Raw genomic sequence first — 22,567 nt, forward strand, 5'->3', positions numbered from 1 at the left:
CGCTGGAAAAGTAGTTGAAGTTATTAGTGATTAGGAAAAGGTTTCTGTTTCAGTATTTTGACTTAAATAGCATTTTTTATTCACTACAATTCTTTACTCTTTGTTTAACCCCTTAAGGACCAAACTTCTGGAATAAAAGGGAATCATGACATGTCACGTGTGCTTAACCCCTTAAGGACACATGACGTGTGTGACATGTCATGATTCCCTTTTATTCCAGAAGTTTGGTCCTTAAGGGGTTAAGGGGTTAAAAGCCCCAAACAGAAGTTAACCGCACATGTAATGTTAGAAAAAGAAACAACGGGGTGGGACCTGGGAAGCATGGTGGTTGGCTGCACATCGAGTGAGCTCCCAGCTTTTATAGTCTGTTGATTACAAGGCAGACAGCCCGCTGCGAACGACTCAATTTGCATCTTGCCTGAAGCAGGCACCCTGGAGGATACCCCAGAGACCTTGGGTGGCCTGCTGCATTTTCTCACGGAGATCCCATCATAGGCGTGCGCAGCCTATTGCATTAGGGTGTGCACCCTAAAGCACAAACACACGGCGCATGTGTATATATGTAATATATATTTATTTATATATATTTATATATATATATATATATATATATATACACATACATACATACATATATACATACACTGCTGTGTATGTGTGTGCTGGTCGTGTGCTGTGTGAGGGTGGTGTGAGGGTGCTGGTAGTGTGCTATGTGGGTGAGGGTGTTTGTGTGTGTGTTTGTTAGGGTCCTGTTACTGTGCTGTGTGAGGGTGCTGTGTGTGTGAGGGTGCTGTTTGTGTGATGTGTGCGTGTGATGGTGCCGTTTGTGTGATGTGTGTGGGTGTCGTGTATTTGTGAGGGTGCTGTTTGTGTGTGTTTGTGAGGGTGCTGTTAGTGTGCTGTGTGTGAGGGTGTTGTGTGTTTGTGAGGATGCGGTTAGTGTACTGTGTGTGTGAGCGTGCGGGCTGTATGTTTGGAGGGATTGTGGAGGTGGGGGCAGATTAGTAAATATCCCCCCTCCCTACCTTATATATGGAGGGGGGATCCTTGCTGCCATGTGCCATCCCTGGTGGTCCAGTGGAGAGTGAACTCTAGCCTGCGGGGCTAGAGTTAACTCTCGCGAGATCTGAGTGTTGCCGTGGCAATGCTCAGATCTCGTGAGAGGAACCTGGCGGAGCTGCTGTCTAGAGCTCCCCGGGTCCTCTACTGCCTCCCTCCATGTTGCTGTGGGCTGGTGAGGTAGATCTTTGATCTCCCCGCCAGCCCATGGAGGCTTAGAGCAGAGCCGGCACTCAGATAGCGCCGACTCTGCGTGAGCCGACAGGGGAGATCCGGAGATCTCCGGTGAAGTCCTGGGGAATAAAGTGTGGGAACTCTTTTCCCACCTCCCATAAAAAATAATATACACGTGTGTGTGTGTGTGTATATATAGATATATATATATATATATATGCGTGCACACACAGACTGACACATACACAGACACACATATATACGCGTGCACACACATTCATAGACACCCACACACCTACAGACACACACACACACACACACATTCAGACACACATACATACATTCACAGACACACTCACTCACAGACACACACACACACACACACATACATACATTCAAAGACACAATCACTCACAGACACACACACACACATTCACAGACACACTCACTCACAGACACACACACACATACATACATTCACAGGCACAATCACTCACAGACACATACATACAAATTATTATTTTTTAATAAAAAAAATGTCCACCCAGCCTCCCTACCTGGAGTGCTGGCGTGGACTTGTCCCTGGGGTCCAGTGGGTCGGTCAAGCGCCGGTCTCCACTCAGCCGCGGCGAGGGAGCTGTGTGCTCTCTGCTTCCTCTCACCGCGCGGGCTGTCTGCTGTAGCTGGGAACCGGAATATGACGTCATATTCCGGCTCCCAGCATCAGCAAACAGCGCGCGGCGAGAGGAAGCAGAGAGCACACAGCTCCCTCGCCGCGGCTGAGTGGAGACCGGCGCTTGACCGGGGGGTGGGGGTCCTTCACCACCTGCCCCCGCCCCCCACAATGACAGGGGGAACATAGGGTGAGGAAGGGGGAGCTGAGTGCCTGCAGGAACAGCGTTCCTGCTCAAATAAAAGTGCAGGAACGCTGTTCCTGCAGGACTCAATACATAGGCGTGCCACAGGGACACCCCTGCACACCCCGTGCGCACGCCTATGGATCCCACTGAGGCCTAAGACAGCTGCTGAGAGGATGAGGTGGCCGATCACCCACTTCGCGCAAAGCTTTATCAGTAGTAGGATACCACTCAACCCTGTCCCACCTTTGTACCAGTGGGGGATATCCCGGTCCCCACTGGGGCACGAACATCGTAAGGCTAAAATTTGCTGACCTACACAAGACCCACATGGTAAATCCAACATGGCTGCCGAGCTGGAGGTACCATAATCCCAGACAGGCCTTGGAACCTAGGAGTGGCTTGGCTCCTTCAACAACAGATTTGATATGATCTACCTGAAATTCTGTCGCCAACTCAGAGACTGATCTTAGGTGCTTCCCACCTCCTTAAAGGGACACTCCAGGCACCCAGACCACTTCTGCCCATTGGAGTGGTCTGGGTGCCAACTCCCACTACCCTGAACCCTGCAACTGTAATTATTGCAGTTTTTATAAACTGCAAAAATTACCTTGCAGGGTTAACTCCTCCTCTAGTGGCTGTCTACTAGATAGTAACTAGAGGGCACTTCCGGGATTAAAGCACATATTTTCTGTGCTATAGTGTCACTGGACGTCCTCACGCTATGTGAGGACCTCCAGCGTCGCTAAATTCCCTATAGGAAAGCATTTTAAATGCTTTCCTATGGGGAGGTCTAATACGTGTGCGCGGCATTGCCGCGCATGCGCATTAGGTCTCCCCCGCCGGCTGACGTGGAGGAGCGTGGGCGGACCAAGAAGCAGCGCCGAGGGACATCGTTGCTGCCTCTGGTAAGTCACTGAAGGGGTTTTGACCCCTTCAGCAACCGGGGATGGGAGGTGGGAGGTGGGAGGGAGAGGGGACCTGCAGTGCCAGGAAAACTGATTGTTTTCCTGGCACTGGTGAGTCCCTTTAAGTACAAACACCCAATTCCGGCAACCTCGATGCCTGCCTCTCCTCAGAGCCGGATGTCTACATGGAGAACAGCCCACACACACCTGCACCTCTTGCCGCACTGCTGTCCTAAAGACCTGCTCTTCTTCCAAGCTGGGTGCCCACTTGGAGGTAACCCCCCACCGCCGTTCATACACCCAGTGAAGAGATGGCGTTGGCAAAAGATCATACTCTGCATACATTGTATTGAAGCAAGAAAGGGTGGAGGGAGAACAAATGTTCACCTATTGAGCCCGGAATTCGGACTGCTCCACCATACTGGCCTGCCTGTGGGGTCGGATGACTCCGGATCGCTAATCTTTATTAAGTTATGTTTTCTCCTATTACTTAACACCCAGTGTTTGCACAGCATTTATGATTTCACTGTTCGACTAACATGTATTCCTTTTTATTGCAAACATCTTCCCAATACTTTGGCTTATATCGACACTCTGTGCTTAAGACTAGCCTGTTTTCTTTAACCACAGTCCATATGTTTAGCACTGTATACATACACTTGTTTTCTTCCTTTTAATTTAAAATGAGTCATTGCAATCTTATATGTGACAAGCTGTATTACTTACCATGCATCCTGTGTCAGATAACCATGACTACTCGCTGTGTATATTACTACTTTTCAGTTACAAATGTTAACACTTGTAATACTACTACATGCTTCAATAAAATATGATTGACAAAAAAACAAAACAACACATCAATTTTTTTTTTAAAAGTAACAATAGGATTTTTAATTGTTGTTGGCGGAGAGCAATCCATACCAAAAAGTGCAAATGTTTGCAGATGAGAGTAAGGAGTTTATATAACAATGTAGCAGCATCAACTGCAATCACCCCCATCTTAATGCATACAAATATGTATTTCTATTATTAAAAAAAAAGTTAAACACCACCTCTGCAAATAATGCTCTTTTAAAACCATAATCATCCAATGCACGGTGACAAATGCAAAACCAACTCTGCAAGGTTTGTAAAAATGCACAAATCCCCTACTTTTGCTAAACAAAAATAATTAGGTAAGGAAAAAAAAAAAAAAAACCAATTAGAATTACTAACTTCTTGTAAATAGATTATTCACAAGGAAGCGTCAATAGTTTATTATTTGCCTGCTTCTATAATGTTTTATCCCCACAGAGAGAGGTCAGTAGCAATCACACAAATGGGAACTATACTCACGTTGTATGCTACTGTCCCCTGCTTGTAGAAAATGATTTAACGTGTTACTTAAGATAAGCTTGCCTTCTGCATAGGCACAATCTGTTTGTGAATAAGTAGGATATTTTGTTAAATATGCACATAAATTTGTAGGTCATTTAAATATTTCTCCAGCGTTGCCGCACTTAACAGCTGCTGGCTATTCTTAACGAGGATATGCCCTGATGCTTTAAAAGGCTGAGGAAGGGTAAATAGCCCTCTCCAGTTATAGTACTCGACTTTACCTTTGTGCTCGTACGTGGCCATATTATCTCCAAATTCAACACATTTATAACTGGGCTGTTGTCTGACAAGTGCAGGCAATGTTGGCTACACATATTATTTGCATTAACTCTGCTGGGAACATGTTTCTGAAGATAGCCATGCATGTTGTGACACTGCCTTTAGGGTAATATTTAATATTATACATACCTCCCTTTCTTCTGTGCCAGGCTGGCATTAGCCACAATCTACTTTCCACACACATGCAAAAGATGTAGGATAATTGCCCAGCAGTGTTTGTTTATATGTCATTTTATTTTATAATATAAACGGACAGATGTGTCCACGCAAATAACATTCACTGAATGTACTTTCTGATTACAACACCCTGGATAGAAATGAAGGCTCGATTTGTGTCATAATTACAGGAATATGTCCAGTGGAAAAAGACTGCTGTGATAGAGGCGGAAGATATTAGTATTATATTAGAATCTACAGAGAATCAATCTTTTCCTATCACCAAATCTACTTTGGTGATTGCAGCAATCAAACAGACAGGAATAATGTCCTTGATTCTCCAGCTTACAGACCTCAAGCTAGGGTAGCTGATAACATCATCCTATTCTGAACGCCATTGCCCAAAGCATAATTTGTCTGTGTAGCAGTAACAGACTTTAAGACTCTGTGTAGGCCAGAACAATTGGGTACGGCATCCACAGCATGTATTATCTGTGAAGGAAAAGTGATCTTCAAAGGTTCACACCCACGGCCTATTTTCGCCTTCCAAATAATAATGATTTCTTGCTGGGGTTTTTGTCACTCATGCTTAGTCCAATGAGCAGTCGGGCCTTCTCGTCCTCCTCCTGTTGGTTCATATCCTGTTTTGTCTCCCCCTTAACTTTGGTTTCGGCTCCTGCAGCTGGCTTTAAGCGCAATTTCTCCTTAATCACCTAAGGAGTAGTGAAAATAGAGTTAGTACGGGCAGACGTGGCCAATTTCTAGTAAGACACAGACAGCCTCTTGTGCTAAGAAGACAGAACTAGTGACTAACATCCTTCTTCTAGATCCAGTAGCAAACATTTAACAAGACTCAGAGGGGTAAATATTGTTTTCATGTAATAATTCTTTAAAAATAAAATAGGGGGGGGAAACGAAGGAAGGAAATAACTATTATCAACATGTTTATTTCTGAGCACTGAGTTCAGGCTAGCATTTCAGACAAAAATACAACTTTATTATTCACTACTACTGCTTACAATATCATCACCGTTTTACTGAATAAATGAGCCCTCAAAAGTAAAGAGGGCCTGCGTGTGCTTGCATGTGTATGACACTAGCATGCGTGCACTAGCAATTGACACATGTGGGCACCCGTCACATGACATTGAATTATGTTCTGTATTATAGAAAGGGTTACACAATAGAATTAGTGCTACTAGGTACTGTATGGTGTTAAAGACTCTTGAGTCAGAGGGGCATACTGTAAATAGCAGGACTAGGAATCTAGATTCTAAAAATTGTGGGGCAGTCAATCCACAGACCCCATAAATAAAGAAATAAATGTAATGGAAGACTGCAGACACAAATAGTAGGCATAGAACCAGCTAATAGCAAGACATGAATTTAAAATGTTTCAAACTCGGCACCTGGAATCTAAGAATAAGGGTAAAGGAAATATTGAAAGGGCTTTTTGTAGCATCTCGAAAGCTCAACAGAAGCTCAAACTGAGAAACAAACAATTGCATATTCAGCATAGATATCATCTGCCAGTATAATGACAGCTACACTTACCTGAGCTACCAGAGCCTTCCGGCTGTCTCTTTTAACTGCCATGGCAAAGTCCAGCCACGTCCAGGTATTGTTGTGGTACTCCAAGCATGGCAACACTAGGTTAAGGTCACCCCAATCCACACTGTTCTTTTCACCCTTTAAATGAATAATTTAATTTGTAAACACATAATTCAATAACAAACATGTAACTTTGATAAGGACAGTAGATAGTTACTACATAAATAAGAACACTGAGGCACTACTTCTACCACACACAACAGAAAGTGGAGGATTCAGGACATTTTTCATAATCTGGTACTCTGATATTTAGATAGATGGACAGGCATATAAAGTACAAAACATTTTTACTCCAAAAAAGTGTAAAATTAGTGTGTTGCAAATAAGCGCTTAAAATTCTAAAAGTGAAATAGAAGCTCAAAAACTTACATGTGGAAATACCCATATGCCTACACACAGAAAAAGTACAGATGTGACAAAAAGTGATAAAGTGGAGCGCTATAAAAAGTGCTAGTACATTTATATTTACAATGGTATATCACAGGTGTATAACGAATACATAAAAGAAGGAAACAAAAAACAAGAATATATAGTGTAGATGGTAATACACATGGAATTTTGGGATAATAAATAATAAGATCCACTCACATGGACCAGAGCCTTTAACTACTGGCTCTGTAATCAACACCGTTATGCCTTTATGGTAGCATACCACCATCCATCGAGTGGGTCTCCAAAGTGTGGATATATAAAACAAGAGAAAGAGAACTCCAATGGTACAGTATATTTCATATTCCTATATATGCTGGCTTAAAAAGTTTAAGCTCACCTTATTCAGAGCCCACAAATCCTGGCTCTGGAATTGAGTACCTGTTGCCTAATTCAGGTTTGGCAAGACCTCAAATGGATCCCTTCTGGAGTTTAGAATCACACAGGACCAAAAGTATGGTTAAAACAAATTGATAAAACAAATATAAAAACACAAAGTCCTTGTAATCCAATGCCAATACGAGTATCACTCGATTTGAGCTTCCTCAGTTGGCTGTGTGTGTTGCTCCAGAAGGTGTCAGTTTTTAAATGCTATTGTCAAATGAAATCTCCAGTCACATGATGGTGTTGCAGCCAATCATCATGTCGGCCGGCCCATTCCTATAGTGTAGGCAATTGCGTGTGATTAGGGGTATCCACCCTTTCTTCTTATATTGCCCAATAGGAAGCCACCCTTCAGACGAGTCCCCCCCTATAAGGTCCCATTCTTTGTCCAGCTTATACCTGGAAGTCACGTATACTTGGATGTCGGCAGCATTTAAAAACTGACACCTTCTGGAGCAATACACACAGCCAACTGAGGAAGCTCAAATCGAGTGATACTTGTATTGGCATTGGATTACAAGGACTTAGTGTTTTTATATTTGTTTTATCAATTTGTTTTACCATACTTTCGGAAATACATTTGTATTATCCACTTAGCACAGTTTTGGTCCTGTGTGATTCTCAACTCCAGAAGGGATCCATTTGAGGTCTTGCCAACCCTGAATTAGGCAACAGGTACTCAATTCCAGAGCCAGGATTTGTGGGCTCTGAATAAGGTGAGCTTAAACTTTTTAAGCCAGCATATATAGGAATATGAAATATACTGTACCATTGGAGTTCTCTTTCTCTTATTTTATATATCCACACTTTGGAGACCCACTCGATGGATGGTGGTATGCTACCATAAAGGCATAACGGTGTTGATTACAGAGCCAGTAGTTACAGGCTCTGGTCCATGTGAGTGGATCTTATTATTTATTATTCCAAATTCCATGTGTATTACCATCTACACACTATATATTCTTGTTTTTTGTTTCCTTCATTTATGTATTCGTTATACACCCTTGATATACCATTGTACTGAGGGTAGAGACAAATGCACTAGCAATTTTTTTAGCGCTCCACTTTATCACTATTTGTCACAGGCATATAAAGTAGTTGCTATACAGAGCCGCTAGTGTTCTTAACATAGATATAAAGAAACGTTCCATCATGTTGTACAAAAAAAGACAACAAAATATGCAAGTGGTATTCGATGTAGCATTCCAAACTTTCTCCTCATTGTCTCCCAAACATGTCCTTTCTTCTACTGACCATTATAAAATACAATGTGTCTATGTTACCTGTGTTTATATATTTTGCTGGAACTTGTGAATAACAAAAATATACATACAAGCCCACAGATGACACAAGTTAGTACTTTCTCTATATGGTCTTGCTGTTGGTAAGCAGATGGTGTAGGATTCGATATATAATCTGTAAATTGCTTTAAATTTACATACACAAATTAGCAATTTCTAGAAATCCTTTTACATACCTTGTAACTAACACACAGAGGCACCTGTGGTATTTTAATGTAGATAAAAGAATTGTTCATTGCCGCTCGCTCCTTCATTTTATCCAGGTCATCCACAGGATGCTGTTGCAAACAGAGAATATTAAAACAACTGCTACAGGAAAATGTAGTCCGACACAAAATTATTGAAATATTGCTTGGAACTTAAAGCGGCACAGTCATGCCAAACTTACCTTTCTCCTATTGTTTCCTCTTCTCCTCCTCTCAGTCTACTTTGCCTTATGTATTTTTCCTACGCTTGACCTTCTGTGACCAAAGGAAGAGCTTAAGCCCGCTCCAATTCCTGTGGTCAAAGAAATTTTCTTACAATACTCACCTCTTCTACTCCATATTCTCGAATTGCTTCATTCACAGTTCGAACGTGTTGTCATTTAAACACGGCACCGGCGAAATCACTGATTTTTGTCCTAACAGAATGTCGAACATTTGCCCATTCGTGTTGGGATGAAATTTGTGCATTTTGTTCGGTTCAAAATTTCTTTCGAATGAATGAAATTCCGATCCGATTCGTGCCGCAGCAGGTCTACTGAACAGTAAACAGACTGTGTGTAAAAGAAAAAGAAAAAAAAAAAAAAGACACCCACGTTTACCCCCTAATCCAATAATGTGCAGCACACGGAACATGGGGAATGTCTCGTACACAAGCAAATAGACAAATGTAAGTTCTGATGGATGAATTCTCACATTATTCTTAATTTTAGGAACACCATTTTTGTTTTATTTTTTTACCTCAGGTGCTTTTCGGAAAGATCTTCTAACTCCAGTTGTCCTGTTCAACCCCTGACCACCTCCTTTCCCTGGCCCAAGGGACACAGTATCTTCAGCAACAATTAGCTGCCGTGGTTTCATTACAGGCATGCCTGCAATGTACAGTAAGGAATTACAACTGGACATGGTAATATGTATGTTTCTGCTTTTATTCAATTATTCCTAAAGATCAAGCAAAAAAAGAAATCAATGGAAATGTATCTTTTCATTAAGGAAAATAGGGATTTGGTCCTGTCAGCTTCAGGGTACGAATAGAAGGTAATCATAATATTCTGTCTGTACGTTTGTTGGTGATTTAGCACAATGTGTAGATTTAAGTTGTTTGGTTTCAGACCAAAGCTTTGAGTTGTGGGACAGAGGGGGCATCCATGCACAGCCCCGGTGTCTAGCACGTGACACTGTAGCAGGGCTAGCTCTCAGTTTCCCACAATGCATAGCACGCAGTTACAGTCGCAGCACTAACATATCAGCTACACGGCAGAGTCTGGGCACTCACCTGTTGTGACGAGTTTGGACTTATCCTCTTCATCACCGACTTCCTCCTCCTCCACACTGCGCCCAGGAAAGAAGAAACCCATCATTCTGTGGAAGAACTGGTGCGTGAGTTGGATGGTCAGAGGCACCACATTTATCTACAATAAGAGACAAAGGAGTTTTCACTTTATGCTCTTCCAAATAACCAATGCATGAAAATCTCAGCAAACTGCAGCAGTCTATGAATAGGTTAAAAAGGAAAAAAGAAACCAACCAAAAGAAAGCATATACTCTCCTTACCACCATTATAGCTTACATTGCACATAACACTACCATAGAATAAATTGAAACCTTAAATTATACAAACATACCAGGAGCATAATGTGGTTATAAAACTACGTAAATGATTTGATATGGGGATTACTCATGACTGTGAGATATGGTCAGTGAAAAATGAAGTTGCAAATTAGGTCAACACAGTTGTTATTAACAGAGACAAATATTTTAGGACACAATGCTAAATTGTACACACACATTAAATATATATATATATATATATATATATATATATATATATATATATATATATATATATATATATATATATATATATATATATATATATATATATAAATATATGTGTATATATATTTATATAAAACACATACAGACACACATACTACTGACAGGTGAAGTGGCTAATATTGATTATATTGTTAAAATGGCACCTGTCAAGGGGTGGGATATATTAGGCAGTAAGTGAACAGTCAGTTCTTGATTGCATGTGTTGGAATCAGGAAAAATGGGCAAGCAAAGAGATCTGTGACTTTGACATGGGCTAAATATTGATTGCGAGACGACTGGGTCAGAGCACCTCCAAAACGGCAAGTCTTGTGGGGTTGTTCCTGGTATGCCATGTTTAGTACCTAACAAAATTGTTGCAAGGAAGGACAACCAGTGAACTGACATCGGGGTCATGGGCATCAAAGGCTCATTAATGCACATAGGAAGCGAAAGTTAGCATGTCTGGTCCGAACATAGAGAACCGCTACAATGGCTCAAATTGCTGAAAAACTTAATGCTGGCCGTGATAGAAATCTCACTTCCCGACTCTCATATGGTGACGTCATGCACGCATGCGCATTGCAGTCACGGTCAACTGTACAGAATCATTGAATACAATGATTCCTTATGGAGGAATTGTAAGCACATTGCAGAGAGCACCGCGTTTGCCCCTACGTTCCATTGGATTGGCCCGTGATCCTGGATGACACAACTCGATGAGGAGACTCAGCATTGAAGAAATGGAGAGTAATTTTGTTTATTATTTGATTTTGTGCAGATGGGGGATGGGATGAATATGCGCACCAGGACTGTAGTGTTAGGAATACAGATATGTATAGAATTATGGCTGAAAAGACCAGTGGACATATTAGAGTCTATATTAATGGACAACTAGGAAAATATGATCTATGGAATGCCTCATTTCTCTTGGAAAGAAAAAAAAAGTCTAAAGTAATTTTAAAAGTGGAAAAGAAATGGTAAGTACCACACTTTTGTTTAACATGACAATGTAGTAGTAACATCCAAAGATTAATTCAAAGCACATGTAATGTAAGTACACTGTAAAGGTTATATTTATGAGCTCCAGCGGAGCTTGTGGACCAATAACGAAAGTGGTCACCTCAAAGTGCTCTTTAATGGAAATACCGCCTACAGGAGGACGAACTTTGCTGAACAGTCTCAGTGCAAGCTGTCTCCCTGACTGTCCTGGGCTCTGTGGACGTAACGCTACCTGCAAAGTACAAATACAAAACATAATGAAAATCTGGGTGCAAAATAAATTATCTTAATGCACCTCTCACAATAACAATACATCTAGTTTTATTTGTGCTACGACACTGCACAGATTTCAGGGATGAGTGACACTTGTTTAAAGACTACATAAATGACTCGTTTTTGCTTTATCTTGATATTTTCAAATAATATTTTTCATGATAACAGTCTACTATTTTGTTTTGCTTAGCAAAACAAATAAAAGGAATGGAGGCTTCAGATCTATTTAGTTCTTACAAATCTTATTTCAGTGTCAAAAATCGAAGTGAACACTAAAATGCAACAATGATCTCCCACTTGAATAGTGTAAATAATAAAATGAAAGTGAATACTCTTATAAAATGCAATATTAATCCTCAACTTCAATGGCTTAATCAAAGTGCAGAAATGAAAGTGCAATAGTGTTTTTTCAGATAATGCCTACAATAATGGTTTAACAAACTGGGCAATATTTAATATGTGCAAAGCCAATAAAAAAATTTGTATACACAAATATAAGTGCAAATATAAGTGCAAATATGTATAAAAAACATCTTGAGTCAACAACGTTCATGTGCCTATTGTCTACAACAGGTTATACGCTAGTGAAGTCTTGTGAGCACAGTGAATGCATGGGCAGGTTGGAAAGGAAATGGACAACTGGAAACTGAATGATTTATATTTTAAATTAACATAATCAAGCTAATTCACTAAACTAATTTTCAAAATTGTGTCAAACAGGATTGGAAAATTCTCTACCCCATTTATTTTGGTCTAAAATGTAATAAAACCTTAAAATGCAGACACCGGTCTGTTTTTTATATGAGAAAGCACATGGAGATATAATGCTTTTCCACAACATTAGCAAAAGTCACAATGGCCACCACCATTCCACAGGCCATGAGCCAAGATGTGCTTCTCACCTTGTAGACTGCATTGGGCAGCAGATTGTTCATGGTAAACCAACCCAGCTCCAACAGATGTTCTGCAGTGTCATCAGACTTATTGACCTATGAAGGACAAATGGGATACATTAGCTTAATGAGCGTAATAGAACAACATTCTTCTGGATTGCTTTCTCCTGACTAAAATGTTTCACAATTAAATATATAAATGGAATAAAAGTTTAAAGAAAACAAATTATTGTCAGTATTAATGTACTGCTAACCTAAATGGCACCTCAAAAGTTATGATAATTTTCAACTGCTGATGAATCCCAACCCAAATGTTGGCCCAATTGTCCTTTCTATGTCAATAGTGTAGGCCAGGTATCTTTGGCACTCCAGATGTTTTGGACTACACCTCCCATGATGCTTTGCAGTGTAGTTTTTAGGATCTTATATGTACCCAAGGTCTATTTTCTGAATAATTCCTCCAGCAGCAAGAGGTCTCTGGTTTTACGTGGTCTGATTAAAGTATAGGTCCATCAGTTGTTAACAAATACACCTCGTATACCTCAGTTTGATTACTGCTCATAAAAAAATAAAAATAAAAAAATGGTTACCCATGTTCTATCACTGTTTATAAGACAAATGCTAGAAAAAGACAGGACGTACCGTGAAGATATATGGGTAGAAGGTTGTAGGCAACATACCGGTAATCAGGGATATTCACTGAACTGGTTATTGTCAGGAACTAACCGAGATGTTGCAAATTCTAAGCCCCCCGAAAAATAGCCATATTGAAATATTATCCCATTATTAAAGCTGGTCTTATTTTAGCCTAGTATGAGCAATGCTCTGGACTTTACCTGGTTTAGTGGATAATCCCAGTACAATATTACACAAAAATAATATTAAATGCATGGAACATCCTACAAGCAAACATGGTGGTAGGAGCTTAAAATAAATTCTATATGGTTGTGAAAATGTAATTTATACCAAGATCTACTACAAATTATACCTACCACAAATCCTTCATTTGCCCTTTAAAGAATAGAATAATATTTGCATTCAGAAAAAGATAAATCCTTTAATGTGATTACAACATACAAATGGTACTGTATATGTCAAGTTCTTAGGTTGTAGGTTGATCCTAGTACCTTGCTATAGAGGAATCGCTGTAGCTCTAGCTCTGCAATGCCCAGTTGCCCATCCTGCTCCGTCAGACGCCACCGTGCCTGTGCAAAATAAAACTCAGTGCGACGTGCCACGCTCACGTCCTCTGACTGCTTGCGCAGTTCCATTTTGTTTGCTCTCTGTAGCTGGAAATCTTTGAAACATCTAAAATAAAGGATGTTCTCTTTTAGCATTAAGCCTCCTTATACGATTTATAACTACTGCTTAACATTTACGGCATATGTTCGTTTAGACTTAAAGAGACAATCTGGGCACCTTTAAAAAAACTGATCAGTTGTCTCTTGGTAATACCATCACAGAAAACAAGAAATGGTTATAAAAGGAACATGGGAATCACAATTACATTATTAAAATCTGTCAACAATTTAGTATTTGCCTGCTCCAGTTCTTTAGTATACCAGGGTTATTCAATAAACTCCAAATGGAAAATAGGACGCAAAAATTGCTGATCTGGAAACATTCTTCAAATCAATAATAGCCACAACATGGCTATTTTTGCCTCCGTTTTTCCATGTGGATTTAATTTGTGCAAATATGGAGTTTAGTGAATAATCCTGTGCTGTAAGAAAATGTTTCTACAAAGATTCCTGAAGCAGAGCTTCATTTTTTTACATTTTTTTTTACGGTTTAACAGGATTGATTTTTCATTGAAAATTGACCCAAGATAAATGTAAATAGCGCATAAAATTGCCTTATAAAAAACAAAAATCCTTACATATCATACTAAGTAAAACAGGGCATAATTCATAGTAAAAGACTAGTTCTATCCAAGCGTATAGATCCAAATGCAGATATTTATGCCGTATTTAACTATATATTCAATAATATGGCACTGTAATGACTGATACACTGACTGGTGTCAAGTACCATAATGCATTGCTGATATGAGAAGTCCATGGCTGGGCATATGAGCTCTTGCTAATCTGCTGAGGTCACATTACCTGATTAGAATGTTCAGCTCCTCACTCTTCTGCTGCAGGTCCATCTTCTCCCGACATAACTGGCCTTGAAGCTTCTGATGCTGCTCATGCAGAGAATCATTCTTACTTTCATCATGCAGTAACTGAAAGAGGTATGTTTATCTGTTATTACTTTGAATGCAGATGTCTTTATTTAGATTAATACACATACAGCACAACTCTGTGGTTCATGTGCTTACCTTCATGATTAAGTACATTTGTTTCTCCAGCAGGCGTATTTGCAGGACATGTTGCCGCACAGCTTCCTGAAGATGCAGAATGCTGCTGCGCTGCTCCTCTGGATTGCTGGAGATCTCCAACTGGAAACGAACACGCTGCTTCTTCTCACTGTGTTCCTGAAAGTCAGGAGGTGGTAGAAAACTGGGAGTGAATTCCTCTAGAACTAGCAGACTGAAATCTCTTATTCAATAATCTTAAAACGGAGCATTCTACAGCCTCTACAAGCTATCTATAGAATTAAAGGCTAGGTTTAGAGAAGATAGAGGATAAAGAAAAGGGTAGGTGATCTTTGGTATTGCAGATGGCTGTTACAACATTCATTGTGAAGTTATCAGTGCCCACGGAGCATGCAGATATCAACATACATTTACTACAAACATACAAAACATCAAGAACTTACAACATTGGGAAATAGTTGACAATATCTAATCTGTAGTGTTTGAATCGTCAAGAAAAAACAACCAACCAAGCTTTATCCCTTCCCAAACTTGCTTATCCTTTGCCAGTACTTCAGGCTAACTATGACTGCAATTTGTAGAACATCTGCATAACATACCTTTCGCTTTGGTTCTACATGTAGTAACAAGTTGTTGACGATGTCCAAAATCATAGCATATTGAGCAGGGTTGGTGGATATCTCCAAATGCTGATGTTTTAGTGTAAAAGTATCTGCAGCTGCTGCAATCAAAGACAAACTGTGAGTATCTTGGATTACCCTCTATTTCTTCAGAACTCTTACCTATTTATTACGTATATTCTGCCTGGACACTACCACCACACAGTTACCTAGCCTCACCGTGCACTATATTCCACATTTTCCCAGTCTCCACGTAACTACTACCAATCATTCACCCAGCCTTCAAACTCAGGAGGAAAGATGAGACGGGGGGGGGGGGGGGGGGTTATGATAAAAAACATTTAAATACATAAAGGGAATCAACACAGTAAAGTAGGAGACTGTATTTTAAAGAAGAAAACTACCACAACAAGAGGACATTGTCTTAAATTAGAGGGGCAAAGGTTTAAAAATAATATCCGGAAGTATTGCTTTACTGAGAGGGTAGTTGATGCATGGAATAGCCTTCCAGCTGAAGTGGTAGAGGTTAACACAGTGAAGGAGTTTAAGCATGCATGGGATAGGCATAAGGCTATCCTAACAATGAGATAAGGCCAGGGACTAATGAAAGTATTTAGAAAATTGGGCAGACTAGGTGGGCCGAATGGTTCTTATCTGCCGTCACATTCTAGGTTTCACTATTCACACATCACCCATCCTCTACATAAACTTTTACCAAAAATCCCCCCCCCACCGCATACAATACCACCAAATCTTCACCAACCTCCACGCTCACTATTAACACAAATTCACTCCACATCCTCACTACTTTAACAAATTCACCCAGCTTTTACACGCAGTACCACTCAAAGCCCTTCTATCCTTCAATGCACTATTTCTAGAAAACTTGACTCCATACATACTCCTTCCACAAATACACCACTTAAAGGGAAACTCCAGTGCCAGGAAAACAATTCGTTTTCCTGACACTGCAGGTTCCCTCTCCCTCCCACCCCCTAATCCCCGGTGACTTACCTGAGGCAGCGACGATGTCCCACGTCACTGATTATCCCTCCGCTCCTCCCTCTGATTGCGTCGGCCGGTGGGCCAGACTGATCCCCGCCCACCTGCCGGGGAGACCTAATGTGCATGCGCGGCATTAGCGCTCCCCATAGGAAAGCATTGAAAATTTATTTCAATGCTTTCCTATGGGGAAATGAGCGACGCTGGAGGTCCTCACACAGCGTGAGGACGTCCAGTGACGCGTGCTAGAAACCAGGAAGTGCCCTCTAGTGGCTGTCTAGTAGACAGCCACTAGAGGTGGAGTTAACCCTGCAAGGTAATTATTGCAGTTTATAAAAAACTGCAATAATTACAGTTGCAGGGTTAAGAGTAGTGGGAGTTGGCACCCAGACCACTCCAATGGGCAGAAGTGGTCTGGGTGCCTGGAGTGTCCCTTTAAATTCTCCCAGGTGCTGCATTCACTGAATCACTACCAGACGCATTTCACAAACCTTTCTGCACTGGACACACTTGCTTTTCAGAGCCCAATCTCTTCAGCGAAGTGCACTTCCACAAACGGTTACCTGTTACTCAGATCACCCAGACACAATCCCATCCTATACATTCTATTATCTTCCATACACACTCTATCTACTCAACCACTCACCCTCTAACATAATGCGAAAATACTCCCCTCACCCTCCTCTTTTCATCAATCAAGTAAAATATTTATATTTCTATCCCATGCATGGATTCACAACAAATTCACAATCTCCAATAATTCTTCTTCATTACAGGTCCACAATTGCCTAATTTGTTTTAACAAATCTACATATATGATCACCCCGTTCTATGCATTACTTAAAAAAAAATAAAAAATGTAATCCACATACCCTCTTGTCCTTTCAATAAATCTTCCTTCTCTGGATGTGTAGGTGTTGATGGAGGTTTAATCTGCATTGCCAGCTCTGGATCAATATCATGGCTGTAGCTGGTGTAATACATGTGGCAGTTACAACGAGAAATGATCCTTTGCACCTGTTGGTTTTGCTGGGCCTCTGCCGGATGACTCCAGTCTATGACAGGAGGAAACATTGGTTTTAGGAAGATGTGCATTATCTAACCCCATAAGCAAATTAGCAAAATAGCACTAGCTCACTCAATCCTACCATTCTGCAGAAAGCAAACTATTTGCCAAAATAAAAATATCACACTTACTGAAACACCCACTCAGCCAGCTGGTCCGGACAGGATAGCTCAGAGTGACGGACAGGGGGAAAAAAAAAGCAACAGCAAAAAAATAGACGACTAAAATTCCACCATCTAACCTACAGACAATTCATTCATTTTTGCTGGCATTTTATCGTAACCATAAATCACTATGAAGTGAATTGAGAAATTCAAAGCAGTTGTATTCCATATTCTACTTGTTCCCCAAGTTGTTTTTGCTTCTGGTGACATATGCGAGTGATTCCTTTTCCACAACATTTCCTATTTTTTCATATATTGCTTTTACTGCTGGTTAACAAAATAAACAATACAGAACAAACCAAAGACATACCAAGATACAATAAAGTCATCCAGAGGATATATATCCTTCACTCACTTATAAATGACACATTTAATTAAGAAAATACCCTAGAAGCACATCCCAAACCAATCACGACATAACGCTAAAATGTGTTGCATTGGATCGGTATCTTTCATTTTCAATGGAATGGACATTCATTAATAAGCCTACGGTGAGCACAAATTGTATTGTGGTATCCCATTCTCTCTCTTCAACAACATTCCTTAATATAGCCACAGGGAACATATCTTGATCTGGAAATTCTACATATAAAACCAATTATAATCTTAAAGGCCATGAAATTCCAAATATTCCTGTTCAAATCAAGGTTTTACATGTATCGCTGCCATTACATTAAATGGCAAATTTCCCTCAGCAGAGCTTCTCTGCCTCTCTGGTTTCCCACCTCTCGTATCAGATCCCTGCTAACTAGAACACAATCATTTTGTCTGAGCTGCTCTATATTTTGAGAACTAAATGTAATACCAACTCCTGCCATATTCAACCACGCTCAGAAAACTCATCTCTTCCAAACCATTTCGCTTAACATAGTTAATATATATTTTAGATATCTTAGCCCAGTGAGTCTAATCCATGGCACACCACCGACCAAGGTCTAGTCAGTAGCACCACTGGAACAGGGAATGGGAGATACCTATCCTTGATTATAAATGTCCCTTGAGAACTTGGACAGCTAGACAGCAAGTATCCTAAAATATGATGTTTATGGTCACTGAAATGATTTGTTTTGGGTGCATTTTGTGAGAAAGGTTTTCTATGGCAGGGATTGATACCAACACAGTTCTCCTATCTTCAACTATGGTTTTGATGTTCTCCATATCCTCCTCCAAATTTTGTGTTTCACCAGTCATTGTTCTCTGTACACTTACAAGGCTCTCAAAACCTACTATATGCATCAGTCTGCTGAAATAAAGAGACAGCTGGAAAACAGCACTCTTTACATTTTGTAATTCCCACGCCTTAGAGTGCTATACTATGAGGAGCATCGGATAGGACAAATATCGTCAGGATTGATGAGTTTACAAGGGAAGGATCAAACTGCAGTGAGGAGTCTGTCCTGATACTGGAATAGGCAAGTTTCATTGAGTTTAACATTTTTTAAAAAGTAACAATGAGGGCCCAAAATCCTATATAAGGAACCAATCATATTTTACAAAAATATATATATGTAATCACATAATTCTTAATTCAAATGTTACTTTAAGTTATTATGATCTTTACCTAAAATATCAATCAAGTGTTGTGGAAGTTGGTTTTAGAGAAGCACATTATAAAAATAATAAAACTGGCAAATGAGGAATGCTCTTAAAGCACTGCCAAATTTCTGACCTGTGGTAGTGCTAACCATGCCCCCGACAGCCTGACCACTGTCCATGAGTTCCTGCACAGAGTCTAGATTCCTGTGACGATGCTCCTCTATGTTCTTCACCTAAAGGAAACATGTTAATGTACAGTATTAACACATTGTGAAACAGCATAGAATTTAACACATACATAACATAGCGCTGAGTATAACAAAACCAAGCTAATGGAGGAGGTCTTGGTAGACTGACCTCTAACCATTGTTGGCTGTCTTCTCCATCACTTGGGCTGCTCTCGGTGGTGGCAAAATATTGCATACTGTCAAGCTGGCATGTCCATGATGTTTTCTGCTTCAGGGTGTCTCCATACCAGGAGGGATAATGTTGGCACTGCAGGAGCTGAGCTTTTGCTGCAGATACAATGACACATCCCTCTGTCTCTGCTCCTCGAAGCACCATCTGTAGAAACAGGAAGAACAATGGTGGATGATACATTAAAATGGCACTACCATTCTACCATTGCTGTATTTTTCATAAAAACAGAATCTTACTTAAAAGTTTTATAGATTTATTTGGCTCTTGCCACACAAGCAGGATATGGCACAATGAACAGGCTAAAGAAAATAGCAGTATGTATTCACTTGTTTCAAGCCATCAAAAGTGCCCTGAGTGGACTGGCAAATATTGCCTGTGACAGTTACCTGGCAGTTTACCAGCTCAATGAGCCAGTTGTGATTATAGATGTCTTTGTCCTGACAAGGAGCTTTGCCACAAAGCTGCTCGCTCACTCCAGATTCCTCCTCTGTGAACACCACAAACTTATCCGTCTCATCTATCAGTTTCTGCAGCATGTCCGCCCCTGCAAGAGAAGCAAGAAGAATTAATGTAGACATCTTCAGAAAAGTTTTCTGTGAAAAAAGGCAGCATAGCAGACATAAGCATGGACAACTTGTGCAACTATTAGCAAGAGGAACACTGTACAAGTGGCTGTACAACTTTCAGTAAACAGCTCATATCTATACTACATATCACATAAACCCTGAACTGTATTTGTATAGTGCTCACATTAAAACAATGGAAGATCCTTGATTGATGATCTCAGCCACTTCCTGGTCTCTGCAGACATCACTGCAGCAAGTGCAGGATTTGATCTTAATGAGTATCTTTATAATTTGTTTAGTTTATTTCATGCATTATATCCATATGCACTGAAAAGTTTGAAAGTGAACAGTGTCTTTTTTTAACATGCTTGATTACATTACTTCTATTTTATCACAAACCCAGCTTGTCTAACAATACAAATTCCCCCCCAATACTTTCACTTCATGTGCCTATTTGTACCATTTTATTTTGTTCCCATCAACTAATCTGATTTAATCTTATTGATTGGTTTGCATTGGTGGAAGTTGCTTGTCCTTACTATTTAATGTATAATTAATTATTTCTAAGACACCCAGGATAAAATCACTATAAAAACAAATGTGAAAAAAATGAATCCTGTGTTACTAAACAGAGGTTTACAATATATGATATAATTTTGGACGACCAAATAAACAGCAGAAACATGTAAAACAGTGGCAGCTTCTCACACCTCCTGAGGGTGACCTTTCTGTTCTTCCCGTGATAACAGGTGCGGTGACCTTTTTTGTACCGGGGAAGTTGCGCACGGAACCACGCTTTGGTTTTTTGGCTTGAATTTGAGTGTCAATCTTAAGCCCTTTCAGTGCCTCTGTAGACAGATTGCGTTTCAGCACAGCTGCTTTCTTGTAACCATCATACAGGCCAAACGCAATGTCTCGGTTTAGTGTTGTCCAAGAGGCCCGTAGATCCACCAGATGCAAGCGATGGGTATAGGTGGCATTTTCTTCATCTGTGGCAGAGAGTTCCTGTAATGGGAGGACCATTCCAAATTGGGTGAGAACATACAACACAAATAATTAAAAAATGAATAACATTACATTTAGCTTTTTGTTTGTTTTACCTGTCTGTCATAGCTCAGTGAGGAAAGGCTAAGGAGATGTGTTTTCTGAACTTGGCAGTCCAGCTGGTGGTCAGCATTCTCATCACAGGTTGAAGCCATAAGGTGTACAGTCACCACATTTAACTTGCTGGTCATCTGAGGCACGTTCCACTCAGATATAAGACGGCGCATCACAGTGCCAGCTACCAGAACATAAGAAACAGTCAGTGAGTCAGGAAACATACATGAACATCTGAGGTTAATTATGTATAATGGCTGCCACATGCCAACCAAATAAATATATATATATATATATATATTTTTTTTTTTGTAAAGTCACTTTTTATTGTAAGTAATGAACAAAGTAGACAGGCAAGCATGGTAATCATATGATGTAGCAGTGGGACACGCAGGTCTACATTTGGGTTACATCAATAACATATGGTTTGGATACGCAGATCCACTTTAGTTAGGTATATATTCGTTTGTAGAGTGAAAGTGGTCATATTGCTCCATATGATCCGAAGAACCCTATCAACTAGTTTGCCTGTATATAGTTAGTGAAGTGTTAAGAGTCTTGAATGCTTATGAGCAACGGGACACAGAGGTCCCTTTAACAATTAGTGAGCGTGATCACAGTGGGTCTGTCGTAGTGTTATTATTAATCAGTTCGTTTTTATTTTCATTACCTAGTTGTCTTTCAAAATATATTTTTCCTTTATTTTTATTTATTATTTTTTTGATTATATCTTTATATGGCAGTGTTGCCATTCATGTTTGTCTAAGTCTGTGTGGTATTGTATGTGTGGAGTGGTTTGCCGTGTGGTGTGTCTCCCCTTTATCTAGGCCCCCCCTTGCGTCCATGGTTCGTGTTAGCTAGTGTCTTGACTCTTCCGTGAGTCAGGGGGGGGAGGGGGTTAACCCTCTGCGTTTGCTTTTGTAAATCATAGGTTGAGTCTGTCATTTGAGGTCTAGTGTAGGGTCATGTTTACCCCTGGGATTGCGGTTTCCTCTCCAGTTTCTCCCGGTCCCGTCAACACTAGGTATCTATGTGACTGTCAGGGCAGTTGTTC

At 40.3% G+C, this 22,567-nt stretch overlaps 1 protein-coding gene across 2 annotated transcripts in view; it reads right to left on the bottom strand.

Annotated features, from left to right (window-relative positions):
* Window positions 1-4,204: 4,204 nt before the first annotated feature.
* Window positions 4,205-22,567, bottom strand: part of BLTP2 (bridge-like lipid transfer protein family member 2) — a 52,596-nt gene continuing 34,233 nt past the window's right edge. Inside the window, exons 23-39 of one of the 2 annotated variants that reach the window (XM_063449965.1) lie at window positions 21,516-21,697; window positions 21,126-21,420; window positions 20,236-20,393; window positions 19,787-19,993; window positions 19,563-19,662; window positions 17,536-17,718; window positions 15,641-15,759; window positions 15,045-15,200; window positions 14,827-14,948; window positions 13,849-14,029; window positions 12,731-12,817; window positions 11,677-11,787; window positions 10,015-10,150; window positions 9,480-9,610; window positions 8,712-8,813; window positions 6,365-6,499; window positions 4,205-5,523 (exon numbers count right to left, since the gene is read on the bottom strand). In XM_063449965.1, coding sequence (XP_063306035.1) covers window positions 5,344-5,523; window positions 6,365-6,499; window positions 8,712-8,813; window positions 9,480-9,610; window positions 10,015-10,150; window positions 11,677-11,787; window positions 12,731-12,817; window positions 13,849-14,029; window positions 14,827-14,948; window positions 15,045-15,200; window positions 15,641-15,759; window positions 17,536-17,718; window positions 19,563-19,662; window positions 19,787-19,993; window positions 20,236-20,393; window positions 21,126-21,420; window positions 21,516-21,697 — 2,585 coding nt within the window. In that variant the 3' untranslated portion in view covers window positions 4,205-5,343. Of the gene's footprint in view, window positions 5,524-6,364; window positions 6,500-8,711; window positions 8,814-9,479; window positions 9,611-10,014; window positions 10,151-11,676; window positions 11,788-12,730; window positions 12,818-13,848; window positions 14,030-14,826; window positions 14,949-15,044; window positions 15,201-15,640; window positions 15,763-17,535; window positions 17,719-19,562; window positions 19,663-19,786; window positions 19,994-20,235; window positions 20,394-21,125; window positions 21,421-21,515; window positions 21,698-22,567 lie in introns of both variants that reach the window. The other variant, XM_063449964.1, reaches the window with a different exon arrangement.

The sequence above is a fragment of the Pelobates fuscus genome, chromosome 1 (assembly GCF_036172605.1).
Source record: "Pelobates fuscus isolate aPelFus1 chromosome 1, aPelFus1.pri, whole genome shotgun sequence".
Classification (NCBI taxonomy): Eukaryota; Metazoa; Chordata; class Amphibia; order Anura; family Pelobatidae; genus Pelobates; species Pelobates fuscus.